The sequence below is a fragment of the Sturnira hondurensis genome, unplaced genomic scaffold (genome assembly GCF_014824575.4).
Source record: "Sturnira hondurensis isolate 20B ecotype Veracruz unplaced genomic scaffold, ASM1482457v3 Scaffold0023226, whole genome shotgun sequence".
In the NCBI taxonomy this organism is placed as follows: Eukaryota; Metazoa; Chordata; class Mammalia; order Chiroptera; family Phyllostomidae; genus Sturnira; species Sturnira hondurensis.
The window spans coordinates 2,817,975-2,843,296 of record NW_028095857.1 but is presented as its reverse complement, the minus strand read 5'-3'; the positions used below and the strand labels follow the sequence as shown (position 1 = coordinate 2,843,296).

General features: G+C 38.7%; 1 protein-coding gene across 1 annotated transcript in view; it reads left to right on the top strand.

The window, feature by feature from the left end:
• PCDH19 (protocadherin 19) overlaps window positions 1-20,718 on the top strand; it is a 127,193-nt gene extending 106,475 nt beyond the window's left edge. Inside the window, exons 4-5 of the mRNA XM_037037377.1 lie at window positions 8,768-8,826; window positions 20,409-20,718. Coding sequence (XP_036893272.1) covers window positions 8,768-8,826; window positions 20,409-20,718 — 369 coding nt within the window. The remainder of the gene's footprint in view (window positions 1-8,767; window positions 8,827-20,408) is intronic.
• Window positions 20,719-25,322: the final 4,604 nt, after the last annotated feature.

The following is a 25,322-nucleotide window of genomic DNA, read 5'->3' as shown; positions in this document are numbered from 1 at the left end:
TGTGAACTTCTATAGTAGGAGACCTGTGAGATTTGGTGGTGTAATTCCCTCGATCTCCTGAACTTGCTGCTCTTGGGCTGTCGTCTATGTTGGCTCTTTGTATGCCTTTGGGTTTTTATTGTTGTTGGATCTTTCTTTGGTGGGACCTTCCTTCCAGCTGGTTAACTGAGGGTCACTCCATCCACCATGTCTTATATTCTGTTGTGCAGGTGTGGACAGGTTGTGTTAATGCTGGTTCTTCTGTCTGTCTGAGGTTTTGAGGCTTCTCTATCATTGTTGTTCTGTTTTTTTGTGTTTTTTTTTTGTTGTTTGTTCTGGATAATTTCTCCACCATTTAGTTGTAAGTCCAGATTGGTCCTGGGTGGAGGTTAGTGTGGCTTTCAGCCACTCTTTCACCTTCTTTCATTTTTATCTGTTGGTGGTTCCTTTGTTTGTGGGTTCTCTCTTCCAGTAGGTATACTGGTGTTCACAGCTCACACTTACTCTTTTATATGATTAGTTGGGGGGAAGGCAAAATGGATTTAGACAGCAGGAGTGTGTTCTATGGGATTTAATGCACCAACCTGTAGAGAAGAGATGTGAGGGTTTAGATATGTATAGTGTTAACTGTATTATTTCACCCAACTACCCACTTTTTAGAAAGGGTGGAAAAAGATAAGACTCTTGTTAGAGGTGGGAAGGATTGTGAATTGGATCCAGAAAATGGTGAGCTTGTAGGAGGTCAGACTATGAGATATAGTGAGAGTAAAGGATAGAAAATAAGTGTAGTGTGTGAGAGAATAGAGTTAATCACAACAGTAATACATTTCCAGAAGATAGTGAAATGGGCTAAGATCTGGGTGCTGTGTTGTATTTACAATTGTATGGGACCATAATTATTTACAATAGTATTGGAACTACAATCACATACTGAATGTTATCTGAAAAACAAGAATAGGAAGTATATGACCTAGAGTAGTGTGCCAATGGAACACAAATGAAGTGAAAAAGGAAAATTAAAAATATACTACGAAGGAGAGAACAAGGAAAACCAGTCAAACAAGGCAATTAAATGAGCAAGATGAAGAAAACTAAATAAGAAGAAGTGAAATAAAAAATACTAATCAAATAAAAGAAGTAAAAAAATGAAAAAATAATAAGGATAAAAATAAGAATAACTTGTAAGTTCTTTGGAATAGCAAAGTGAAATTTGTCTTGGTTTCCCAGTTGTTGTGATGATCCCTCTCTGGATCTGACTGTGGTCCTTTCACAGCTCCATGTCTTATTGTCTAATTTGTGGAGAAAAAGAAAGAAAAAAAGCCTCCTGCTGGCCTAGTGTTTTCTGCTGGTCTTCTGACTACAGCAGGCTGAGGGTGATTGAGTCTTACTTTTCTCCCTTCCTGTGGTTTTGCATGGAAGGTGGCCAGGTCTGGGCCACACTCTTCACAGTCGTGTAGCCTCCAGCCCAGTTCCTAAGTTCTCTTCTGTGCCCCCAGTGCCCCCCTGTGTCAGGCCTTCGCCTTCAGTCCACCAGTTGTTCTGTTCTTGAGGTGCAACAATTAGGGGTAACTCACACACCACCATCTAGCTCTCTGCTGTCCTAGGGACTCTTAAAGCCTCTTCAGGGTAACTTGGATCCCAAGTGAATTTAAGTCTTTCTGGGGACTGCTAACGTTCTGAGCCCTGCTGCTATCCTCTGCAGTGGGCACCTTCTACTTCCTCTTAGCTAGCCAGTTGAGCCCACAGGTTGGGATTGCTGCAGTGGCTGCTGAGGTCGATGCAGGCACACATCCTCCACTATAGCAGCGTTGGGGGTGGGGGAACAGCCCTGGGTGCCAGCTTCTGATGCCTCAGTCATAAATGTGTGCAGCTGGGGCAGTGGCCATGGGAGTGCAGCATGTTCTGCTCCAATGGCAGGGGTGGGGGTGCAATCATGGTGGCGGTTGTGGGTCTGCAGCCTCCACTGCTGTGGTGGCGCAGCTGTGGAGTGGCAGGGTCAGGTGCTCACTGCTGGGGCCAGGGTGGCTCCAGGGGTGCAGCTGGGGAGCTTCCCCTTCTCTCCTTTTTTTCTCTGAACAAATTCCTCCTGCCCAAGTTGCCACTCCAAACAAGCAGCCTCTCTCAAAGCCCAACTTTCCCACCAGACTGGAGACTATCAGGGTCAGGGATCATCATGACCCTACTCCCCTCCCTTCTCCAGGCATCACCCAGCTCCCCAGTTTCTCTGGTAATGATCCAGCTGGTGTCCACAATCTCAGTGGCTGAAACCACCCCTGTGTGTTTACCACTTTGTCTTTATATCCCCCAGCAACTTCCAGCATCCAGGTCCATCCTGATGCTGATCTATCCTCCCTGTTTGGCAGGGGAGGGAGCCAATGACCTGGCTCTCTTCCAAGAATCCTGTGGCAGGCCTCACATGTGCCATGCCTGAGGTTGCAGCTGCCCTGGTCCCTGTGCTGTTTCCAAAGCAATCTCCTTACCATCTGATTTTTCAGTGTTTTCTACAATTTCTGGCCTCCAACCTTCATACCTGCTTAGATACCATTGACTGTTCATTCTGTTCCTCAGAAAATTGGCTAGGTGTTGCACCTGTGCACAGGGGGAAGTGGACTCCATTCCCACCTATCTCACCACCATCTTAAATCCTGCTTTCACCACTTCTATTCAACAAAATATTGGGTGTTTTAGCCACAGTGATCAGACAAGAAAAAGAAATAAAAGGCACCCAGATTGGAAAGAAGTGAAACTTTGTTTGCAGATGACACGATAGTATACATAGATCACGTTACAGACTCCACCAAAAAAATACTCGACCTAGTAAGTGAATTTGGTAAAACAGTGAGATACAAAGTCAATATTCAGAAATTGAAGGTTTTTTGTACAATGATGATGAAATGTCAGAAACTGAAATAAAGAAAAAATTACTGCTTGTATAGCAACAAGAAAAATAATGTACTTAAGAATAAATCTAAAAAATGAGATAAAAGACCGTACTCAGAGAACTACAGAACACTGAGGAAAGAAATTAAGGAAGACACTAATAAAAGGAAGTATATACCATTTTCATGGATTGGTAGGATTAATATCATCAAAATGTCCATACTACCCAAAGCAATTTATAGATTCAATTCAATCCCTATTAAAATACCAATGACATACCCTGGATGCTGTGGCTCAGTGGATTGAGTGCCAGCCTGCAAAGCAAGGGGTCACTGGTTCCATACTTATTCTGGGCACATGCCTGGGTTTCAGGCCAGGTCCCCATTATGGGGTGCATGAGAGACAATCACACATTGATGTGTCTCTCCCTCTCTTTGACTCTACCTTCCCCTCTAAAAATGAATAAAATAAAATGTTTTTAAAATACCAGTGACAATTTTCACAGATATAGGACAAATATTTCAAATATTTATATGGAATCATAAATAACCCTTAATAGTCTCAGCAATTTTGGGGAAAGAAGAACAAGTAGAAGGGATTACCATACCTGATTTAGAACTATATTACAAGGCCATTGTAGTCAGAACAATCTGGTACTGGCATAAGAACAGATCATGGACCAATAGAACAGAATAGAGATACCATAAATATACCCAAGTCTCTATGGTCAATTAATATTTGACAGGGCATCAGAAGCATGAAATGAAGTAAAAATAGCCTCTTCAATAAGTGGTACTGGTAGACCTGGATAGCTACATGCAAAAAAATGAATCTTGACCACCGACTTACACCATACACAAAAATAAACTCAAGTTGGATAAAAGATTTAAGTATAAATCACAGCACACTAAAAATCCTAGAGGTGAACATAGGCAAGAAAATTCCAGATATTCCAGGCAGCAATAGTTTCACCAATATGTCCCCTAGAGCAAGGGATGTACATGAAAGAATAAACACATGGGACGTCATCTAGTTAAAAAGCTTCTGTATGTCTGAAGAGAACATCAGCTAATGAAAAGGGAACAAAATATATGGGAAAAAGTATTTGCCAATGATACCTTGGACAAGGGTTTGATCTCCAAAATACATAAAGAACTTACACAACTCCACACCAGGAACACAAACAATCCAATTAAGAAATGAGCCCTGGCTGGTGTGGCTGAGTGGATTGAGTGCTGGCCTGCAAACTAAAGGGTCACTGATTCAATTCCTAATTGTGGCACATACCTGTGTTCTGGGCCAGGTTCCAGGTGGCTGGCTCATGAGACGCAACCATACATTGATGTTTCTCTCCCTCTCTTCCACTCTCTCTAAAAACAAATAAATAAAAATTTTAAAGAAAAAAAGGAACGAGTGAAGGACCTTTACAGACACTTCTCCAAGGAGGACACACAGAGGAGCCAGAGATATGAAAGGATGCTCAGCATCACTAGCCATCAAAGAGATGCAGATTAAAACCACAATGAGATACCACTTCGCAATGGTCATAGTGGCTATCATAAACAAATATCATATGATTTCACCTACAAGTGCAACCTAATCAACAAAACAAACAAGCAAGCAGAATATAACCAGAGACACAGAAATAAAAATCAAACTGACAGTTACAAGAGGAGAGGGGTGAAAGGGATAATGGGGATAAATAGGGGAAGGTCCGTCAAGGAACATGTATAAAGAATGCTACAAAACAGACCCGGGGGGGGGGGGTGAATTATATACTATTGCTGAATGGACCCACCCTTGTACTCCGGGGGTACCCCACCCCATACTAGGTTCACCTTGCCCACCGCCAGGGAAAGATATCTTGCCAGAGATCAGTGAAAAGGAAAATAATTATTTATTTAAAGAGTTATACAAACAAGAGTAATGACTTAATGCCTTCATTGAGATCCCAAAGTCCTTTAGAATACCCACAAATGCACAGTTCTTCCTTCCCCCTCTGCACAGTCTGGGATACTGTATCTCAGAAAAATAAATAGAAGTCCATGGTTCTTCTCTGCCCAAGTTGTGTGGTTCCAAAAAGATGGTGTATGGCTGCCGCACCTGAGTTTAAATTCCAGTGCCAATCTTCTGCCACACCATTTCCTACCACAATTGGTCACACCTGCCAGCATCCCCACGTTTCCAGATTTACTGGGCTTCCTTAGTAAGCCTGGGCAGGTGTGGCCCTTTGGTGTAGATCCAATCATCTCCAAGCTCTGACACACGCTCCGTAACCAGGGGGCGTTGCCTCCCAGTTACATCATGGTTTGAAGTCACTTCCATCCCCCTGGCTCAAAGCGTGGCCACAGCTATTTAACATACTTATGAAACCAGGTAAAGGTTATAGATATGTTAAATGACTGTTCTACAGGTTATCTGCAAAACCATTGCTATTCAAAATGACTCTCAATGTCCCTGCTCCATGTGCCCCATTGCCCAGCTCAGATGTGTGGGGGCGAGGACATCCTGTATATATTTTTTCTAATATTTCCTGGACACCAAGTTCTGGACCTCATTATAATTACCTATTTGTGCCCCCCATTTGGCTGCACCCTATTACAAGGACACATGGAAAAAGCCAAAGGGGGCAGGTTCAAGGTTGGACGATGGGACGGGGGCGAGTGGTCGTGGGGAAATAGGGACATTGTACTTAAACAAAAATTTTAAAAAATCAACAAATGAGTGCCAGTGATGCTGTAGAGAAAAGTGAACCTTATTACACTGTTGGTAGGAACGCAGACTGGTGTATCCACTGTGGAAAACAGTATGGGATTTCCTCATAAATCCAAAAATGGAACTTCTTTTTGACCTGGCAATTCCACTGCTGGGATTATATCCTAAGAACCTTAAAACACCAATCCGAAAGAACCTATGCACCCCAATGTTCATAGCAGCACAATTTTACAATAGCCAATTGCTGGAAGCAATCTAAGTGCCCATCAGTAAATGAATGTATCAAAAAACAATGGTACATTTACACAATGCAATATTACACAACAGAGAGAAAGAAGGATCTCCTACCCTCCACAAAATCGTGGATGGGACTGTAGAGCATTATACTAAATGAGATAAGCCAGGCGATGAAAGACAAATGCATACCAAATGATTTCAACTGTAAGTGGAACCTATTCAACAAAATGAACAAGTGAGGAAAATAGAACCAGAGCCTTGGCTATTGTGGCTCAGTGAATTGGGAGCTGGCCTGTGAACCAAACAGTCACTGGTTCGATTCCCAGTTAGGGCACATGCCTGGGTTGTAGGCCAGGTGCCTAGTAGGGGCCAGTCGAGAGGCAATCACACATTGATGTTTCTCTCCCTCTCTTTTTTCCTCCCTTTCCCCTTTTAAAATAAATAAATGAAATATTTAAAAGATGTTTCTCTCTCTAAAAAAAAGGAAAAAATGGAACTGGAGATGTGGAAATAAAGAACAAACTGACAGTAACCAGGTGGAATGGGATAGGAGGATCATGGGGCAAAGACTGGGAAGGGTCATCAAGGATCATGTGTAATGGACCCATGGAAAAAGACAAAGCAGGGTGGAGGAGGATTGAATGTGGGAGGTTGGGTGGGTTGGTTGGGGGAGTGTAATAGGGGAAATGGGGACAAGTGTAAGTGAAGAACAGTAAAAAAAAGGAAAAAAATAAAAGAGATAAATAAACTTGAAAAAAATAGAGGGGGAAAGTGAGGAAGGCAGAAATTAAGTAATTTCCTAAGGTTGTACAGTGAAACTAACAATTGGACTCTTCAGTGATTAATCAATCACCTATTTTAATTGGATTACGTGCTTTGTGGGGTGGGAGAATTCGACTTGTTAATGTACATATTGTACTGAATATCGTGAAAGAGTGAATGCATTTACCCATTTTTTAGCCCATGATGTTGGTATAATAAATTCAAGAAATGCTTGTTAGTTGACTGACTGATAGATAACCTCTTTCAGAAGTACTTCCAGCATTATATTCCCAGTGGAGCTTCAAGTTTGCCTCCTCCTCTTATAATTATGTTAGCAACAGCTTCAGCATCTATTTTCTTATGAACAAATCAGACATGAACTGATCCTTTTATTTTTACTCTCCCAACCCATTCCTTACAACAGCAGTAAGAATATATGTAGCAGTCATGAACATGCCTAAGTAAATTCAGGACAATGGTAGGATTTGCTTCTCATACTCTCTCCTTTCTTCCACTTAGTCACCAACCTCATCCTCACCTGAGTAGTCATCTTAGTAGATACTTAAGGTCGTCACCCTGACTGATGGTAGTTTGGTACTCACATAGTAGTTGGATCTTCTGTCACCTGTCCTGTTTTCTCCTCTACCAAACTGTGAGTTCCTTGAAATCATAAGCTGCATAAGAACTTAGCAATTAATGTCTGACAGGTAGACATATGAAAGGAATCTGCTATTTTGTTAGCTAGACAGCTGTTGTGTTTCCTTTTCCAGGCACTTTCAGTTGAAGTGATTTCAGAAGGCAGTGAGGAATGCGAGAATAGTGAGGACTTCTGATAGAATGTCAGGGGGTTGGAGAGGTGTTTTTCAGTTTATATGGTGGTTCAGTGAGAGTAGTACTTTAGTGTTAGGAATAAGATACACTTAACTAAGACTAGTAATGTTATTGTCAATATTTCCATGCATTACCACTTTCTAGGGCTGTCCCCACTCCTTTATCTCCCTAACCTCTTGGCGCTCATAAGCAGTTTTCACAACTCTTTTATCTGGCAGGTATTCCGCAGTTACTTTTGTAAAGCCAGTGTTCAGTCAGTTTACCATAACCAGATTAAACAGTGGTATTTTAACAATGGGAACTGAGACAGGGATTTGTTTGCCACCTCCATGGTTCCTGTGAGAAGAGTTTCACGCCCCCTGTGGACTACCCTTCATTACATTTTAGTTATAATACTTGTTTGCCTTTATATCTGTGATAAAAAGAAGGCCTTCCTGAATAACCAGCATGGAGTTTAATTGATGCAGACACCAGCCCACAGTGTCTGCGTCATTATGTATAAAATGAGACATTCACACAGACTACAGAGTCCTGTGGAGGAAAAGGGACAGCATGGCTTTTTCTCTCGAGGGGAGCAAAAGCCATGGCCCTTGCCATGCCGGGCCTTTATTGGGTTTCTCAGCACATTACATGATTGTCCTCATTTACTATGCATAGGTTGCTTTAGGTGGAAACAAAGGAGCCTTTTACAGAAAACAAAGGAGCCAATGCAGCTAATCACAGCACATAAGAGGGCTATTTGCAAATGAAAAGGGCAAAAGTGGTGGAACCAGTTGCACTAGTCCTTGGAAGGTTTAGTGTGGATTTTAGAAAGTTATTTTGCAGTAAATATTTGCCACTGGGTGCTGGGCTCATGCCACACAGAATGGTCTCCTACATTAAATGTCTTAGGACAAAGGGAAGTACAGAGTTTAAATCCACAGTGGGGCATTACCTTGCCTACATTTCCTTATCTATGGAATAAATACTTTAACATGTTAATTATCTACTACTAATAAAAATATCATTGAAATTCCAGTCAATTCAATGGGCACAGAATTGTGTCCACTGGGGAATGGGAAGCAATTAGTTTCTTCCTAATTGCTGTATCTTCCCCTAAGATGTTTCATGGTAAATAGTCAGGTATTTTCTAGGGAATGTTTGTGTCAAGCTCATCTTGGTCTGCAGATGGAACTGACTCCACGGAATCCCCAGGGCTCCAAGAAGATAGCAGGCATTCCTCAGGCTGTTGCCCAACTATGCCGTTGATTTCTGATTCATTCACTGCTTCTTTCCCAGCAGAAAAAAGTCCCCTTAAGTAGGATAGTTTCCCTCTTCTCATGAACCATCTATGTAACCTTCTAAATATTTTTTCCCATTGCAGACTGAAAACTATTCTTTTGACTCCAACTATGTGAACAGCCGAGCCCATTTAATCAAAAGGTATGTTGGTTTGCTTGCCTATTTTTAAAAAAGATTTTACTTGTTTATTTTCAGAGACAAAGGAAGGGAGGGAGAGAGAGGGAAACAGCAATGTGTGGTTGCCTCTTTCGTGTTCTCCCACTGGGTACCTGGCCCACAACGCAGGCTTGTGCCCTGACGGGGAATTGAACTGGCAACCTTTTGGGTCACAGGCTGGCATTCATTCCACTGAGTCACATTAGCCAGGGCTGCTTGCCTATTTTTACAACTAAGCTTGATTTAGTATAAAAAGTAAAACTGATTAAGTTTTTTAAGTATGCCTTTTTCAGATTTTCAAATTAATGCCTATCTGCTTATTGTAGAATATTTGGAAATTTCAGAAAATCATAAAAAGCTAAATAAAAATCACTACTAATTCCACTACCCCAAAATAATCACTTTTAGCAAATTATCATATTTCTTTTTTGTTGTTAATGCTTGTTGTATTTTTCCCATTACCATTTAGTTCCCTTATATCCACCCCCTCAACAATTACCACAATGCTGTCCATGTCCATGAGTCCTTTTATCTTTATGCTCAATCTCTTTACACCCTTACCTCCCCCACCCTACTAGCTGTCATCCTGCTCTTTATCTGTGAGCCTGTCCCCATTTTCCTTGTTAGTTCAGTTTGTTCATTAGATTCTCATATGAATGAAATCATATGGTATTTGTCTTTGTCTTTCTCTGACTGGCTTATTTCACTTAGCATAATGTTCTCCAGGTTCACTCATACTGTTGAAAAGGTAAAATTTTCTTCTTTTTTTTAAAAAATATATTTTATTGATTATACCATTACAGTTGTTCTATTTCCCCCCTTCATTCCCCTCCACCCGCACACTCCCTCCCCCACCATTCTCCCCCCCTTAGTTTATAACCACGTGTCTCAAGTTCTTTAGATTCTATATTTCCCCCACTATTCTCGCCCTCCCCCCTATCTATTTTCTACCTACCATCTATGCTATTTTCTGTGCCTTCTCCCCCATTCTCCTTCTCCCACCCCCCCTGTTGCTAACCCTCCATGTGTTCTTCATTTCTATGGTTCCACTCCTGATCTAGCTGTCCTCTTGGTTTGCTTTTGTTTTAGGTGTGGTTGTTAATAACTGTGTGTTTGCTGTCCTTTCACTGTTCATATTATTCATCATCTTTTCCTTATATAAGTCCCTTTAGCATTTCATATAATAAGGGCTTGGTGATGATGAACTCCTTGAACTTGACCTTATCTGAGAAGCACTTTATCTGTCCTTCCATTCTAAATGAAAGCTTTGCTGGATAGAGCAATCTTGGATGTAGGTCTTTGGATTTCATGACTTGGAATACTTCTTTCCAGCTCCTTCTTGCCTGTAAGGTCTCTTTTGAGAAATCTGCTGACAGTCTGATGGGTACTCCTTTGTAGGTGACTGTCCCCTTATCTCTTGCTGCTTCTAGGATTCTCTCCTTCATTTTGGTCTTGGCTAATGTAATTATGATGTGCCTTGGTGTGTTCCTTCTTGGGTATAACTTCTTTGGCACTCTCTGAGCTTCCTGGATTTCCTGGAAGTCTATTTCCTTCACCAGACTGGGGAAGTTCTCCTTTATTATTTGTTCAAATAGGTGTTCCACTAGTGGCTGTTTCTTTCCCCCTTCTGGTACCCCTATAATCCGGATGTTGGAACGTTTAAAGATGTCCTGGAGGTTCCTAAGCCTCTCCTCATTGTTTTGAATTCTCATTTCTTCATTCCTTTCTGGTCGGATGTTTCGTTCTTCCTTCTGGTCCATTCCATTGATTTGAGTCCCAGTTTCCTTTCCATCGCTATTGGTTTCCTGGACATCTCCCTTCATTTCAATTAGTTTAGCCTTCATATGTTTCTCTAATTTGTCACTGTAGTCTACCAATTCTGTGAGCATCCTGATAAATAGTGTGTTAAATTGGGCTTCTGAGAGGCTGGCAATTTCCCGGTCGCTTAGGGTTATTGGCTCTGGGACTTTGAGTTCCTTTTGCGCCATCTTTTGGGCTGGTCGTGCCTGTTAAGTAGCAGGATCGGAGCTCTAGGTTTTCACCGGAGCAGGGCAACTAAGTCGCTGGGTCGTGACGTTGTATGTGGAGGTGGGGTCAAAGAGGGACAATGGCTTCCCTCCGCTGCCTGCTGCCTCCACCCCCACTGGCACCGCAGCCACCACTGTCACCGGGCCCACGCGTTTCGTTCCACTGCACTCGAGTGTGCCACCGCTGTCAGCCCTCCACCACTGGGTTCGTCCCCTGGGGCCTGTGTGGTCCGTCTCACCGTGCGCGAATGTGCGACCTTGGTCAGTCTGCCCCGCACCCCGACTGGCTTTGGGCTGCCCGCGCGCCTAGCGCCTAGTTCGGGGGATCTGTCCTGTCGGACCCAGCTCCATTGCTGGTTCCACCTCTCTTACCGTCCCCGTTGAACAGTTCGTAGCTGTCGGACTTCCGTATAATTCCGTGTTCTGGTCTTTGGGTGTGTTCTAGTTCTCCAAAACTTTTGTTGTAGTCAAACTTGGTTGTGGGAGAAGGCACAGTGTTTCCACCTATACCTCCATCTTGGCGGAAGTCCTGTAAAATTTTCTTCTTTATTATGACTGAGTATTATTTCATTGTGTAAATATCCCATAGTTGTTTTATCCACACATCTACTGATGAACACTTGGGCTGCCTCCATATCTTGGTGATTGTAAATAATGCTGCAAAGGACATAGGGGTGATTATGTTCCTTCAAATTACTGCCTTGGGTTCCTTTGGATACATTCTCAGAAGTGTGATAGCTGGGTAAAAAGGCAGATCCATTTTTATTTTTTGAGGTATCTCCATACTGCTTTCCGCAGTGGCTGCACAAGTCTGCATTTCCACCAACAGTACAAAAGGGTTCCTTTTTCTCCACATCCTCTGCAGCACATGTTGTTTGTTGATTTATTTATGATATCCATTCTGACCAGTATGAGGTGGTGTCCTGTCGTGGTTTTAATTTGCATCTCTCTGATTATTAGTAACATTGAGCATCTTTTGATATGTCTATTGGCCATCTGTATGTCCTCTTTGGAGAAGTTCAGGTCCTTTGCTCATTTTTAAATTGGGTTGTTTTTTGTTTTTGGTTTTTTTGGTGTTGATTTTTCTAAGTTCTTTATAAATTTTGTGTATTAACTCTTTATCAGATGTAGTGGTGAATATATTCTCCCATTCTGTGAGTTGTCTTTTTATTTTATTGATGATTTCGTTTGCTGTGGAAAAACTTTTAGTTTAATGAAGTTCTCATGTGTTTAATTTTTTTTGTTTCCCATGCCTGAAGAAGATATATCTGATAAAATATTGCTATGAGCTATGTTTGGGATTTTGCTGTCCATGTTTTTTCAAATATTTTTATGGTTTTTGGTCTAACATTTAAGTCTTTGATCCAGTTTGAATTTATTCTTGTTTGTGGTGTAAGAAGGTAGTCTAGTTTCACGTTGTTGCACAATATGTCCAATTTTCCCAACACTATTTATTGAAGAAACTTATCTTTAACTAATTGTATGTGTTTGCTTACTCTGTCAAATATTAATTGACTCCAAAGGTGTGGGTTTATTTCTGGGTTCTCTGTTTTGTTCCATTGATCAATGTGCCTTTTTTCATGCCAGTAACGTGCTGTTTTGATTACTATGACCTTATAGTAAAGTTTGATATTAGGTAATATGATTCTTCTAATTTTGTTCTTCTTTCTCAGTATTGGTGTTGCTATGCAGGGCCTTTTGTGGTTATTTCTTTATATATAAATGTGTACATAAACACAAATTGAAAAATAAAATTTGTACTATATTAAAATATAGTTTTATGTGATGATTTAGAAATCTAATATTAGAGAATTGATACTTTCAAAATTATATTATCAAATTTTTTTCTGCTCTTCACTTTAAACAGAGAAGTCTTAAATATTTACTCATGTGGAACTTCAGTGAATTTCAACATTGTTGTTATTTCAACAATGTTGAAATTATTTTGAAGATATTTTAATAATAGATAAACTAATTCCTTATATTTAAAGAATTAGGAAGGAAAGAAAAGAACTTTGTCTGATTCAGTACCTCTTGAAGTATATGGAAGTGTTTCAAATGAAGCATTCAGATTTGAGAATTGTGTTGGTTGGTCATAACTCAGCTATCTGTGAAGCTGCAATGGAAGTGAATACAGAGATTGTTACCACCGAGGAAGATTCTATCTGGTGCAGTGGGCACCAAGGTGCCCAGTGTGGGTAATACAAGGGTGTCAGGAAAACCTATAAGGAGGGAGAACTAAGCAAAGCAAGAACTTGTATGGAAAAACCAATACATACCATGTACATAGCTTCTTAGATGGTCTAGTGGTTATTTTGCAGCTAAAATTGAACTCTGAATGTATTTGTTAAAATAATAGAAATGAAATAGAGGCATGAGCAGTGTATATTAGAACTGCACTAGGGAAAACTTGAAAATTCTATTATTTTGCTGGCTCTAACCCATAAATTTATACCACCAGAAGAGTAGGATTCAAGGAATAAAGCAGCTTGTTTTGTACAATCAACTTTAATTCATTTCTGGTTTATTTCATGATCTTGCAGGAACCTCTGAAAACATGCTAGATGTATCTGTATTGATTTGGAATTGTTAGTGACCTTAGGTGGTAATCCTTAAATATCTGAAAACAAACTTGGACTCGTTTTTTAAGGGGTTGGGTGGAATCCACTCTTGGTCTACAAGAGAAAAAACAAAAGGTGAGGAATTCAAATTTATCTGACTAATTTGTTTTAGGGGGAAAATAACACCCCTTTTTTTGTACACTGATTAATTTTTTAGCAGAAATCTGCTTTGTTTTCTTCTTCACAACTTTTATTTCAAAGCTCCTTTTGTTTTCACCCTGAATTTTATTTATTTATTTTAAATAAAATTTCATTTTTTAATTACAATTTACATTCAATATTACTTTGTGTTAATTTCTATTATACATCATAGGTATTAGATAATCATATACTTAACAATATATTTCTCCTGATATTTCCAGTGGACACTGAGTGAAAAATATGTGGGAATCAAAACTATAATTTGGTAGTTACAAAATAGTCATGAGGATGTAAAACAAAACTTTTAAAAAACTTCTGTTAAAACCAAAGGACTTGCCTTATTCTCTTAAGTCCCTTCGGCTAGCTCTCGATACCTAGGAATTTTATGATCAGGTTAAGCTGACAGCATGAGCCTGATTTTCATAGCAAGGCAGAGAGCTAAGACTTCTGGTGAATCTCATCATCTTAGGCCAGCTCTGAATATCCAATATACATTAAAGGCAGACCGATGAGATGAAAATTTACATTGAAACATTTTGCTTTTGAAAAACATGCATTTTCCGAGTAGCTTTGGGACTCATTAGAAACCTCTTGATTTTGATCAACTACTTTATATGTTATGTTATGTTATTTATTTATTTGTTCAGTTACTTTGTATGTTTTTTTGTTCATATACACATATACCCAAAATGCACAACCTGGATTTAGTTGGTTCTCGGGAAAAGTCTCCTGAGGTATGAAATCAAAGAGTGGCTTTTTAACTAGTGAGAAGAAACATGTGAAAGCTCAGGGACACATACACTTTTGCCAGGTTCTGTTTCTAGAATTTTGAGGGCTTTGTAAAACCACAAAGGCCTTGGAATTTATGGGGTCAATTATCAATTAAGTTTAGACAAAGCACAATACCTGCAAAAATACAGAAATACTGTGTGCTATGCCTTTCTGGAGACTAACCATTTTAAATGTAAAATGCATGGAAATGTTAAAATAGAGTGGTGACTAACACCAGGTAATAGAACCCTGCAAATTATTTTCGAATAGTTCACAGTGATGTTTCAAAGGAATTTAGCCATATGTGATTTCTTTCTGATTTTTTAATTGAAATTACTGGGGTGACATTGGTTAATAAAATTTTATAGATTTTAGGTGTACAATTCTATAATGCATCATCTGTATATTGTATTGTGTGCTGACCACCCCAAGTCAAGTCTTCTTCCATCACCATTTATCCCCCCCTTTCCCTTCTTCTATGACTTATATGCATGGAAAAAGCTCCTGGCCAGGAAATTCTGAATATTATTATCAGTTTTAATTTTATTATCAAGTCCCTGTTTCTTTGAATGCAAACCCAATTCAGGCCAACTTTGAGAATGTCCTTTCTTATCCATTTTCTCTTCTTCTATTCACTTTCTATTTATCCAAGGATGCTTTTTGGGCCCTTCTTTTGGCATTCTCTCATAGTCGTTTTCTCTCTTGGCCATACAGCTTGCATGCAGGCTTCTTTTTCTCTCTCACACCTACGTTAGGTAAACCAATGGAAAGCCAGAGGGCAAGGAGTGCTCCTAGCACAAATTAAGGTTGAGAGGGGTGAAGAGTAGAACTGGAAAGAAAAAAACATATATATGGCACATTCACTATCATGTTATATGCACTGTGGAATCTAGCATTATATTTTTGTATTTTTTCCCAGAACATTACTTACAAACTGTAGGTGTATCCAAGGCTTATATTAAAGTCTTAGATTAACAAGCCAAGACCGTTGGGATTTTTTTCTGCATGAATTTCTTTCCTGCTATGTTTGTTTCCTTGCTATATTCTCAGAGCAAGGAAAACCAACAATGGTTCTTTGCCCCTGCTGCACAACTCTCTTTTTTCATGCTTGGTTTCTGTATTGCTGTGTGATATTCAACCCTGCAGTGCTTTTGGAACAATATCAAGAAGAGCAAATACAGAAAAAGAACAAGTTACTGAAGCAATGTGGAAAGGAACGTGAGTATTGGCTTCTAAACCAATGCATAGTGCTTTCCTTTTCCACCCAATTTTCCTCAGGTTTTCCAGCACTTGGTCCAGTCCACTGTCTATAAAAAAATACTGCTGATACCTGTTTATTGAATGACTAGATGAAAGAAGCTGAAAAAAACCTCAGCATTTTTCTATTGAAAACTAGCACTAAACTCCCTTCATGCCAGCAGTTTCTAACCTTTAGTGTGTGTTAGAATCACTTGAAAGTCTTGTTAAATGCAGTTTCTAGGTCCATCCCTAGAGGATCTCCAGTTTTCACAGGTTCCCAAAGTTATTGTCATATAGGTCGTCAAGTACCCACTCTGAGATCTTCCCGATGTTTCTTTAATATAGTTACAATACTCTTTTTAACTTTCACTCCCATCTAGTTTTTACTCTCACTTGGCATTCCCTGAGTATGTGGTGTCACCTACGAGGAAAATGTGATCTGTTTCCTTTCAGGTTATTTTGTCTTTTGGGAACATTTTTAATATTTTAAAGGGAAAACATGGGTGAGAATTTGAATATTGTTTATTCATTAAACATATTCTGGTTAGCTGTTATATGCAGAGTCTTGTTTTAGTTTTAAAACAAATCTATCCCTCTGTTGACTACTGGAGCAGTAATAGAAACATTTGTATTTACAACACCATTGCAAAAATATATCCTTAATATATTGTTCCACAAAAGTTGGTTTACAAGCTTTTTGCCTCTTAAGAGGTGCACGGATAATAAAGCAAGTAAAATCAGCATTTTAAAAATACCTGGCATAAATTGTTACTTGTTTTGGATGAGTAGCCATTTACCAGGCTGCTTTCTAATTTGCAGCATGTTGCTCACTGTGTCTTAAACTGCTTTACACAAATCCATTTCTTAAGCCACCAGACATCCTTACAGGATCAGAATAAGTGGTACTTAGTTTGTCAGATGGACAAACAAATCTTTAAAAGAGTTAACTATTACTGGCTTAGTTCACTTAGCGTAATGCTCTCCAGTTCCATCCATGCTGTTGCGGAGGGTAGGAGCTCCTTCTTTCTTTCTGCTGCATAGTATTCCACTGTGTAAATGTATCACAATTTTTTGATCCACTCATTTACTGATGGGCACATAGGCTATTGTAAATTGTGCTGCTATGAATAAGTGGAAGCTAATCAACAAAACAAACAAGCAAGCAAAATAATAACCAGAGACGCTGAAATTAAGAACAAACTGACAGTAACCAGAGGGAAGTGGTGAGGGAAATAATGGGGGAAAGAAAGGAAAGGGTTGTCAAAGATGTATAAAGGATGCACAGACAAAGCCAAAGAGGGATAGGATTGAGGGTGGGAGGTGGGGGTGGATGAGGTGGGGGAAAGTGGTGGTGGGAAAATGGAAACAACTGTATTCAAAGATTAATAAAATGATTAAAAATAAAATCAGTAAAATAAATAAAAGACTTAACTATTCCAGGGTTTGGGGGAAAGGTATATACCCTTTGGCTTTTCTTTTGGGAATACATGACTTCTAGGAACATGTATAAAGGACCCACGGATAAAGCCAAAGGAGTGTAGGATTGAGGGTGGGAGGTGGAGGTGGGTGGGGAAGGGGAAAGTGGTCATGGAAAAATGGATAAAACTGTACTTGAACAACAATAAAAGATAATTTCAAAAAGAGAACACATGACTTCTCATGCTCACACTACCAGTCCTTTAGTTCCTGGTAGCCAATCCTTCACTATTTTATTATTTCTCTTCTTTGTACATAAACATCACAAGCCCTGAGGTGCTATATAATATTAGATACATGTAAAATAGAATAATCGGATTTGAAAAAGGCAGATCCATAGCCATTTAGAAGCTATATTCTTGGCATCTAACTCACAACAATTTAATATTATATTTACCTTGAAGCTTTTGGAAAGGCAATACAAACTGGTAAGTGTACCAGGGCATATAGTTCCATTTTTCAATAAAGAAAGAGTACACAATTGACAGAAAAAAATTTTTCATGTTCCTGAATTTTAGGAAAAGTGAACATAATGAACAAAATATGACTAATAGATGATATAAAACATTATCTAAATATACTACAATTTCTATATTGATCCTATAAAAAAGAACACAATATTTAATTGTAACTCAATGAAAACATTGCCATATGGAGTAATGATCATATTAGACAATAATTATTTATTGAACATTTGTGTATACCTGGTACTTCATGAACAGTATCTCCTTGAGTTCTCAAAATGGCCTTGTGAAGGAGGTTTTAGCAAATGCACTTTATGGACAGGGAAATTGAGGTTTAAAGACATTAGATATCAGGCAAGGGTCCCATAGATGAAGTTGAAGACTATGGAGTATCACTTGTTCTGATCACTTCAAGTATAGTGCTTTTTTCACTACAGTCTGGAAATCTAACATGTCACAGGAACAGAGTTTAAAGGACCTACAGCAGTTCTCAAATAGTAGTCATTTGGCACTATCTGGAGACATTTTTGGTTGTAGCTTCTGGGAGGGACACTATTGGCATTTAGGGGGTAGAGGTCAGTAATGCTACTAAACATCTTACAATGCACAGGATAATCCCCCACAGCAAATAATTATGCAGCCTAAAATATCAATAATGCCAAGGTAGAAAAAAACTTTGCTCTAAGGGATGGTTAATTGCATTGTCTTTAAACCATATCCCTTACCATCATATATCTTAAACAAGTTTTGGCAACTGCTGAAATGCAGTCAATTCAGGGTTCAATCACTAGCTTTAAGAGTTCTGTGTTGTGGATTAAAGAATTCTTCATGTGCTTCAGATATTATTGATGCAGATTAAAAAACTACTATTTGTTATAAAAATGTAGAAGTCAGTAATACTATCCAAGCAAGGTATTTCCCTTCTTCTAAGGTGAGGGAGTGCATGTGGTCAGGTCCAATATTTTTCTTGAAAACAAACTTTGAATCTATTCAAGCTGTGGAATTAGTGTTTATAGAAAACCCTAAAATCTGTGCCATAAAGCTAAAAATGTTGGCCAACTATAAAGCATGTGTTTCCAATCGGTCTTCTTGACCATAAAAGAGTTATAATTGGTTTTTGAATAGGACTGCCCATGGGGCTGAGTATGCATGACAAAATTTGGTGGAGCCGAGCAAGTTGCCCTATTTAATGATTTTAGTTTTAATACAGCTAATGATCAGTTATCCTTTCTAAAAATATTAGCAAACAGGTCAATGCTTCATTCTATCTTGCTCTTCATTTTTCCTATAATTATGGCTTTTCGGTTTCTGCCCTTTTGATCTTTTCCTTTTCATATTCAGGGCAGCAATCATTCTACATCTATGTTGGTCATATGCTAAAAGTCTGCTGTGATTCCTTTTGACCAAGTTCCATTGTATTCATGGAATAGGTCTTTAGCATATGTACTGAATGTTCTTATCACAAAGCCTCAGAAAGCCAGGCTTATGGATGTTCAAGGTTAAGCAGATCAAGCAAGTTTGCAGTGTCATTTCCACATGGCTTCATTTTCAGAGGAGTGTTAGATCTGTTGGGACTTGTCCTAATTTGCAATAATGCCACCCTCCCTTGTTGAGATGACAGCAGCACATATTCTTGAGTATTCCTCTGCTTCTTCCTTGCTGACTAGGGAACAGATTCACCATTCAATAGGTGTTTTAGGAATATAATTTATGGTCCATGGTGTAGCACAGTTGCAAAGTCTGTCAGGACATACAAAGTATTAGAAATTGCAGATGGATTGTATCTTACGGATGCAGATGGATGTACCTTATGTAGTATCGTCTAGTTCATGAGAAATAGTGTGAGGGTTTTGGATAGTATGCTTAGTGCACTGTGTGGTAGATTGATTGAACAAGTGCAAGAAAATATTACCCACAAACACCTGAACTGAAAGTTTCCATGTTCTTAGCAAATCTTCATCCACAGTTTGTTGGAGCTCACTTTCTGGTTCACCTTATTGTCTTACTTTCCATGCACTAAGTCTCTCCTCTTCTCAGCTCCTTCCTATCCTCTTTTTCTCTGAATATGTTCCTTTGTCTTTTTTCAGTAAAAACTGACCTGAGTTCACTGATCCCAGTAATCCTTTCTATTTTAATTGCATCACCTCAATTACTACTGCCACTTTCATTTTTACAGTGATTAGTAGACATCTTTGAAGAGGCAGTATACATAGTGGCTAAGGGTCTGGGCTCTGGAGCTAGATTGCCTGGGTTTCATAGTAGATCTGCTACATTTTTACAGGCTGTATGACCTTGCTCATGTTATTTAACTCCCATGTGGCTTTATTTTTTCATTGTGAATAGGAATATTTATCAACATATTTTCTGTTATATGTCCATTAATGTACTTTTCTCTTATAGAGTTGTGATAGTGAAAAAAGTTAATTCATGTCATTCACTTACAACAGTGTCTCATGCATAGTAATTTGTCAGTAACTATTAGCTATTATTATTTTATGTTGAGTATATAATAAGGGAATGAAAACCTTCTGAAATGATTATATTCTTTGCAAGTGGTGGTTTCACATTTGTACCTTCTTCAACTTTGCCTGTAGTAATGCACTGAAGATAAGTGAATGAAAGTATTAGCTGCATCAGCATCCAATTGTGGAAAACTCCATGCAATGTTAAATTCCATTATCTTTAAACCAAAATTTCTCTTTTTCCTACCTTGTTGGGCAATCCAGTCATTGTTGGCCTCACCACAGAGGAGACATCATCCTGGCTCTGAAAGATTTTTAAAATTATTTTTATCACAGTTGTAAATTATCATTCTTTCTTTAACCCAGCAGCTCCACCTTCAAGGACTTAGAGGGCAACAGCCTGAAGGATAGTGGACATGAGGAAAGCGACCAGACTGACAGTGAGCATGATGTCCAGCGGAGCCTGTATTGTGATACTGCTGTCAATGATGTGCTGAACACCAGTGTGACCTCCATGGGATCTCAGATACCTGACCATGGTAAGGGCTGTTTGGATGTAAGTTACAATCATAGACTCCCAAGAAACCAGAATGCTTGTGGGCATAGTGTCTTACCTTACTATACTGAACGTGTTGTCAAGGTGTGCACTGTGCTCATGACTCAACAGCTTCTATAGGTTTTAGAGATGTCCTGATACATGACCAGATCCTACTTTAACCTCCCTTTATGCTATAATATTCAGGCATTTTTAAAGCTAACTATATGTATACTGCATAAATTATCTTCAATTAATAACTACCCTGAGCACATAGGAAATGAGCAGATTCCTTCTCATCAGGAATAAACACTCCTTTCATGTTAGTACATGAATTTAACTGAACAATCAAGTTGCACAGAACATAGCACTAATGAGACCAAAGGGATGCATTTTATTTCCACATCAGGCTAGTTAACTTTACCCAGAGAAAGACTCTGTTCTCTGACCACAGATTACATACCCTTTATTGTAGAAGGAAAATTCCAGACTTACTATTATGTTTATGGAACTGCTTTGCAAGATCTCTTTGGATACCACACAAATCTATGCTATTGGTCATAGAAGTTACCAGGGTAAGAAAACATGGCTGACTCAGTATAACATTTAGTGCATGTGAAAAACACTTTGAAGTACAGGGTCTGGCACAAGTCACACCTGCTTGAGTGTGGTTGGTAGGGTAGTAATATTGGTGTAATAATTTATTGTTTTAATTTGAACATTTTTACCTAAAATGTCATATGGTGTTCTTGAGTGTGATATTGTTATGTTACAGAATATTATGCTTATGATTTTGTAATAAAAGGGGCATTATTTGTGCCAGACCCCATACATGTCAGGAGTAGCATGCTCATGTATGAAGAAGAGTCTATTTTTGTGAAATCAGCCACACATCCTTTGGCAAGAGGAGCTACTTAAAACTGTGTTAGGCAGAAATCAGGGTACAAAAATATTAGCAGAGTTCAGCTAAGGCAGAATGTTCAAATGGACTTGGGCACAAATGTCATTTTCAATGTTTTACTGATGCAAACATGTTAGGCAAACAGTCTGTCTTTTTTCACTTAAGAACTATGAATTTGGCTTCATGTTTAGACTCAGTGAATTTTCAGAATATTTGGCAATGTCTTGAGAGAAGCTAGATACAAGCTCAATTGGAAGCCCCACTGCTAAAAGGCTTAAAGATGAGAAAACAAAATATGGTGATTATGTGCTGGTCTTCAGCACTTTTACTTTACTATAAACACCATTAAATGCTGTGTTGGTCTTGTAAATGAATCCACAGGGAAAAAAATCACAATGCACAAAACAAAATGTTTTCCATGGAAAGGATATAGTCACTGTAGATTCTATTAAATTGTCTAATCTATCCCTCCCCAGTAGATCCAAGTGTAAAGGTCTATAATAATAGAGAAGTCACTGCTGATTGTGCACTTCTGCCTTCTCTAATTGGTGAGTGATGACATTCTTAGAGATAATATACTTTCTGGGAAATCTTACTAAGACTAATTCTAAAAAATTAAACATTTACATAACTGAAAAAGAGACTTTTTAATTCTGAGATTAGCAGCGTGTCACAGGACACAGACTGATATGTATCATTTACTCTTCTTGAGTCTCAAAGAAATGCTATTTCATTTATTTCAGAAAGGGTTTTAGTTAGATGCTCTCTAAAATAAAGTGACTTTAGAAGATTAAATAGTCATAATGGAGTCTAAATTTATGCTTGGGTAGAGCATCTGTTATAATTTCTTGTCGTATTTCTCCAGGAGAACAGTATCAGTGGACTGCAGTTAGTGTTTTTCTGAAGGAGTGTTCCTTATAAATGGGATGTATTGTATGTGTGTGTGTATGTAATATAAAAATGAGAGTATTCTGGGGTGGGATGGGAGGGGAGTAATAGACAGAAAACTGTACTTGAAAAATAATTAAATAAAAAAATAAAAATAAAAATGAGAGTATTCTAAAGCAAATGTGTGGCATTATCTCGAGACTCTTCTGCAGAAGAGATGGTGATTATACACACACACATAAACATTTTTTTAATTTTTATTTATTTATCTTTAGAGAGGAAGGGAAGGAGAGAAGGAGAGAAATATCAATGTGTGGTTGCCTCTCGTGAGTCCCCTGCTGGCAACTGGCCTGCAACCCAGGCATGTGCCCTGACTGGGAATCAAACCATGATTGTATGGTTCGCAGGCCCGTGCTCAATCCACTGAGCTACACCAGCCAGGGCATATTTTTTGCTGTTCCATTTTGGCAACATTTTCACATTTTTTCCTTAATATTCAATGTTAAGGTGTGTATCTTCATCGTTTCCATGATTCCAGCAGTGGCTAAACATTGAACCAACCCTTGTGTTTGTTCTTTTTGACTTGATTAAATCATTAAATTTCAGTTGCAAAAGGAATTCAGATATTGCTTATATCTCAGGCTCTTCCTTATGATATCCCAGTAGTTCTGAGCTTTCCATAATGATAATTATTGTATTTCAAACCAACTCTAGGCTAGCTACACAGACTGTGTCATCAATTCACTTGGGTTGATTATTGTTACCTCAAACAGCAGCAACAATTTTAACAATTGGCATTTTATATCACTTTGTTATCTCAAACCTGGATTCACATAATAAATGTTTTTCCTTTTATCCTAAGGTACAGTGGTTAAAAAGCAAGCACTGAGTTAATTTACCATGCATGTGTGATCTTGTAACCACTCTAATTAGAATAGTTTTAGTTAGACTCATTCCAGGGCAATATGGTATTGTTGTTTCTGAGGACTATCAATTTAGAAAGTTAAGGAGGAAAAATTAAATCTCCCCTGGACTCATACTGGCACTGAAAGTCTCAAAGATTCCTCAAAGGAAAAAATAGTCAAGTCCCAGGTATTTTTGGTTCATTAGTACTGTGATGGGCATCTCAAACACAAGTGCTCTGAAATCCTGGAGGTCACAGAGCTGAACTGTTTTTGAGGTTTGAGTGGATGCCTCCAGAGAAAAGCACAGGTTACAATGACCTTGTCAGGCTAACTCTGATCCTGATGATATTTCTTCTGGTTCTGTCAGAAGCACTCCAATGTTGGGCCAAATATACCCAACAGAGTGTACCTTACATTTTTGTTTTTGGAGAATTTAACTCACCTTGGATTTCATGTCTGTAGCCCTCTCCGTGATGTTTCTAATTTGGATGTTAGCACAGCATCTTTCTTGGAACATATGTGGACACATAATTGATGGGAACCTTAGGATTTTCAAAATTAAGAATTTTATTCATCTGTTAATTTTTTCCTTGAGAAGGAACAGGTTGTTCAATGAGCTAAAATTGTGTTGCTAGTCTTTGAGGAAAAGGTACAAACTACATCTACTCTAGATTTCTGAGACACCTAGACCCTGTTTCTCTTCACACTGCCAAAAGTATTTTTGTTCTGACAACTTTACTGTAGCAGAATACTACTCAGCATCAATTTCAAGGATGGTCTGTGACTCTCAGGGTAAAGGCTTAAATTTCTTAATTTTCAGCAACTCTTCCTTGAAAACACATTCTAGGGATGGGAACCCAGAATCAATACATTTAACCAAAAAAGGAGAATGTCTGGAAGCTTTTATTTTAGCATTTTATTTATTTTAGACAGAGGGGAAGGGAGGGAGGAGGAGGGAGAGAAACATCAATGCGTGGTTGCCTCTCATGCACCCCCTACTGGGGATCTGACTTGGCTAGCAACCCAGGCATGTGCCCTGACTGGGAATAGAACCAGAGACCCTTTGATTCACAGGCCAATGCTCAATCCAGTGAGCCACACCAGCCAGGGCTGTCTGGAAGTCTTTTGCACTCCAAGGGCAAAAGTTATGGTTTAGCCACTTGACTTTGGATTGTGCTTTGTATTTCATTGTTTCTACCAAACACAACCATGAGCTGAATCAGAATGCAGATAAGAGGAAATGACAGAAATCTATGCTTTCTGGATTACTATCAGTCCTGGTATTATTCTCTATATGCTTAAAAACCAGGTCAATGTGTTGATAAACTGGTTGAGCTTAATTTCCTGGTTGCCAGGTGACTGAATTGCAAATTCATTTATCATCTGCAAGTGCCTTTGAATTAATTTGTCTCAGCTTTTCCCCAGTACTATAGTTCTTGTTTCCAGAAAAGAAGGTGATGAAAATTCTTTATCCTGTACTTTCTATTGGCATATGACACTTTTTGGAATGCTGTCTCTCTGTAATTCTCACAATACCTTGAGAATAAGTAAATGCTATGTCTGAGCAGGTTTTACCACCTACTTTGGTTTCTGAGGTGATTTGATGATGATTGAGAGTCACAATAAAATATTTTAACACTGCCTTCCTTCCTCAAATTCAAGGTATTTGGTAAAATCACCACATTCTGGCAGGGACAAGAATTTCTCTGAAATTCCCTGAATTTGTACCACAGTTGAAAATATGGCTCTAAATTACTGTAATATGCAACTAATTTGGAGTTCACTACAACAATGAATTGATTGCCTTCCTATTTTAATTGATTCCAAATGTAAGCAACATACAGAAAATTGCAATGACATTTATCTCCTTTTCACATCCAAATGCACCCAAATGCAATATAATGATTGCTTTATTTCTGGAAGTGTAGGCTTTTTTTGCATTTTGCTAACTTGTTTATTTACTAGTTTTACTACCTAAATATCATTTAACATTTTTGGTGTAAAACACGGATTTGAAGAACTTGATCTGAGACTAATGCAACCTCTGTTAC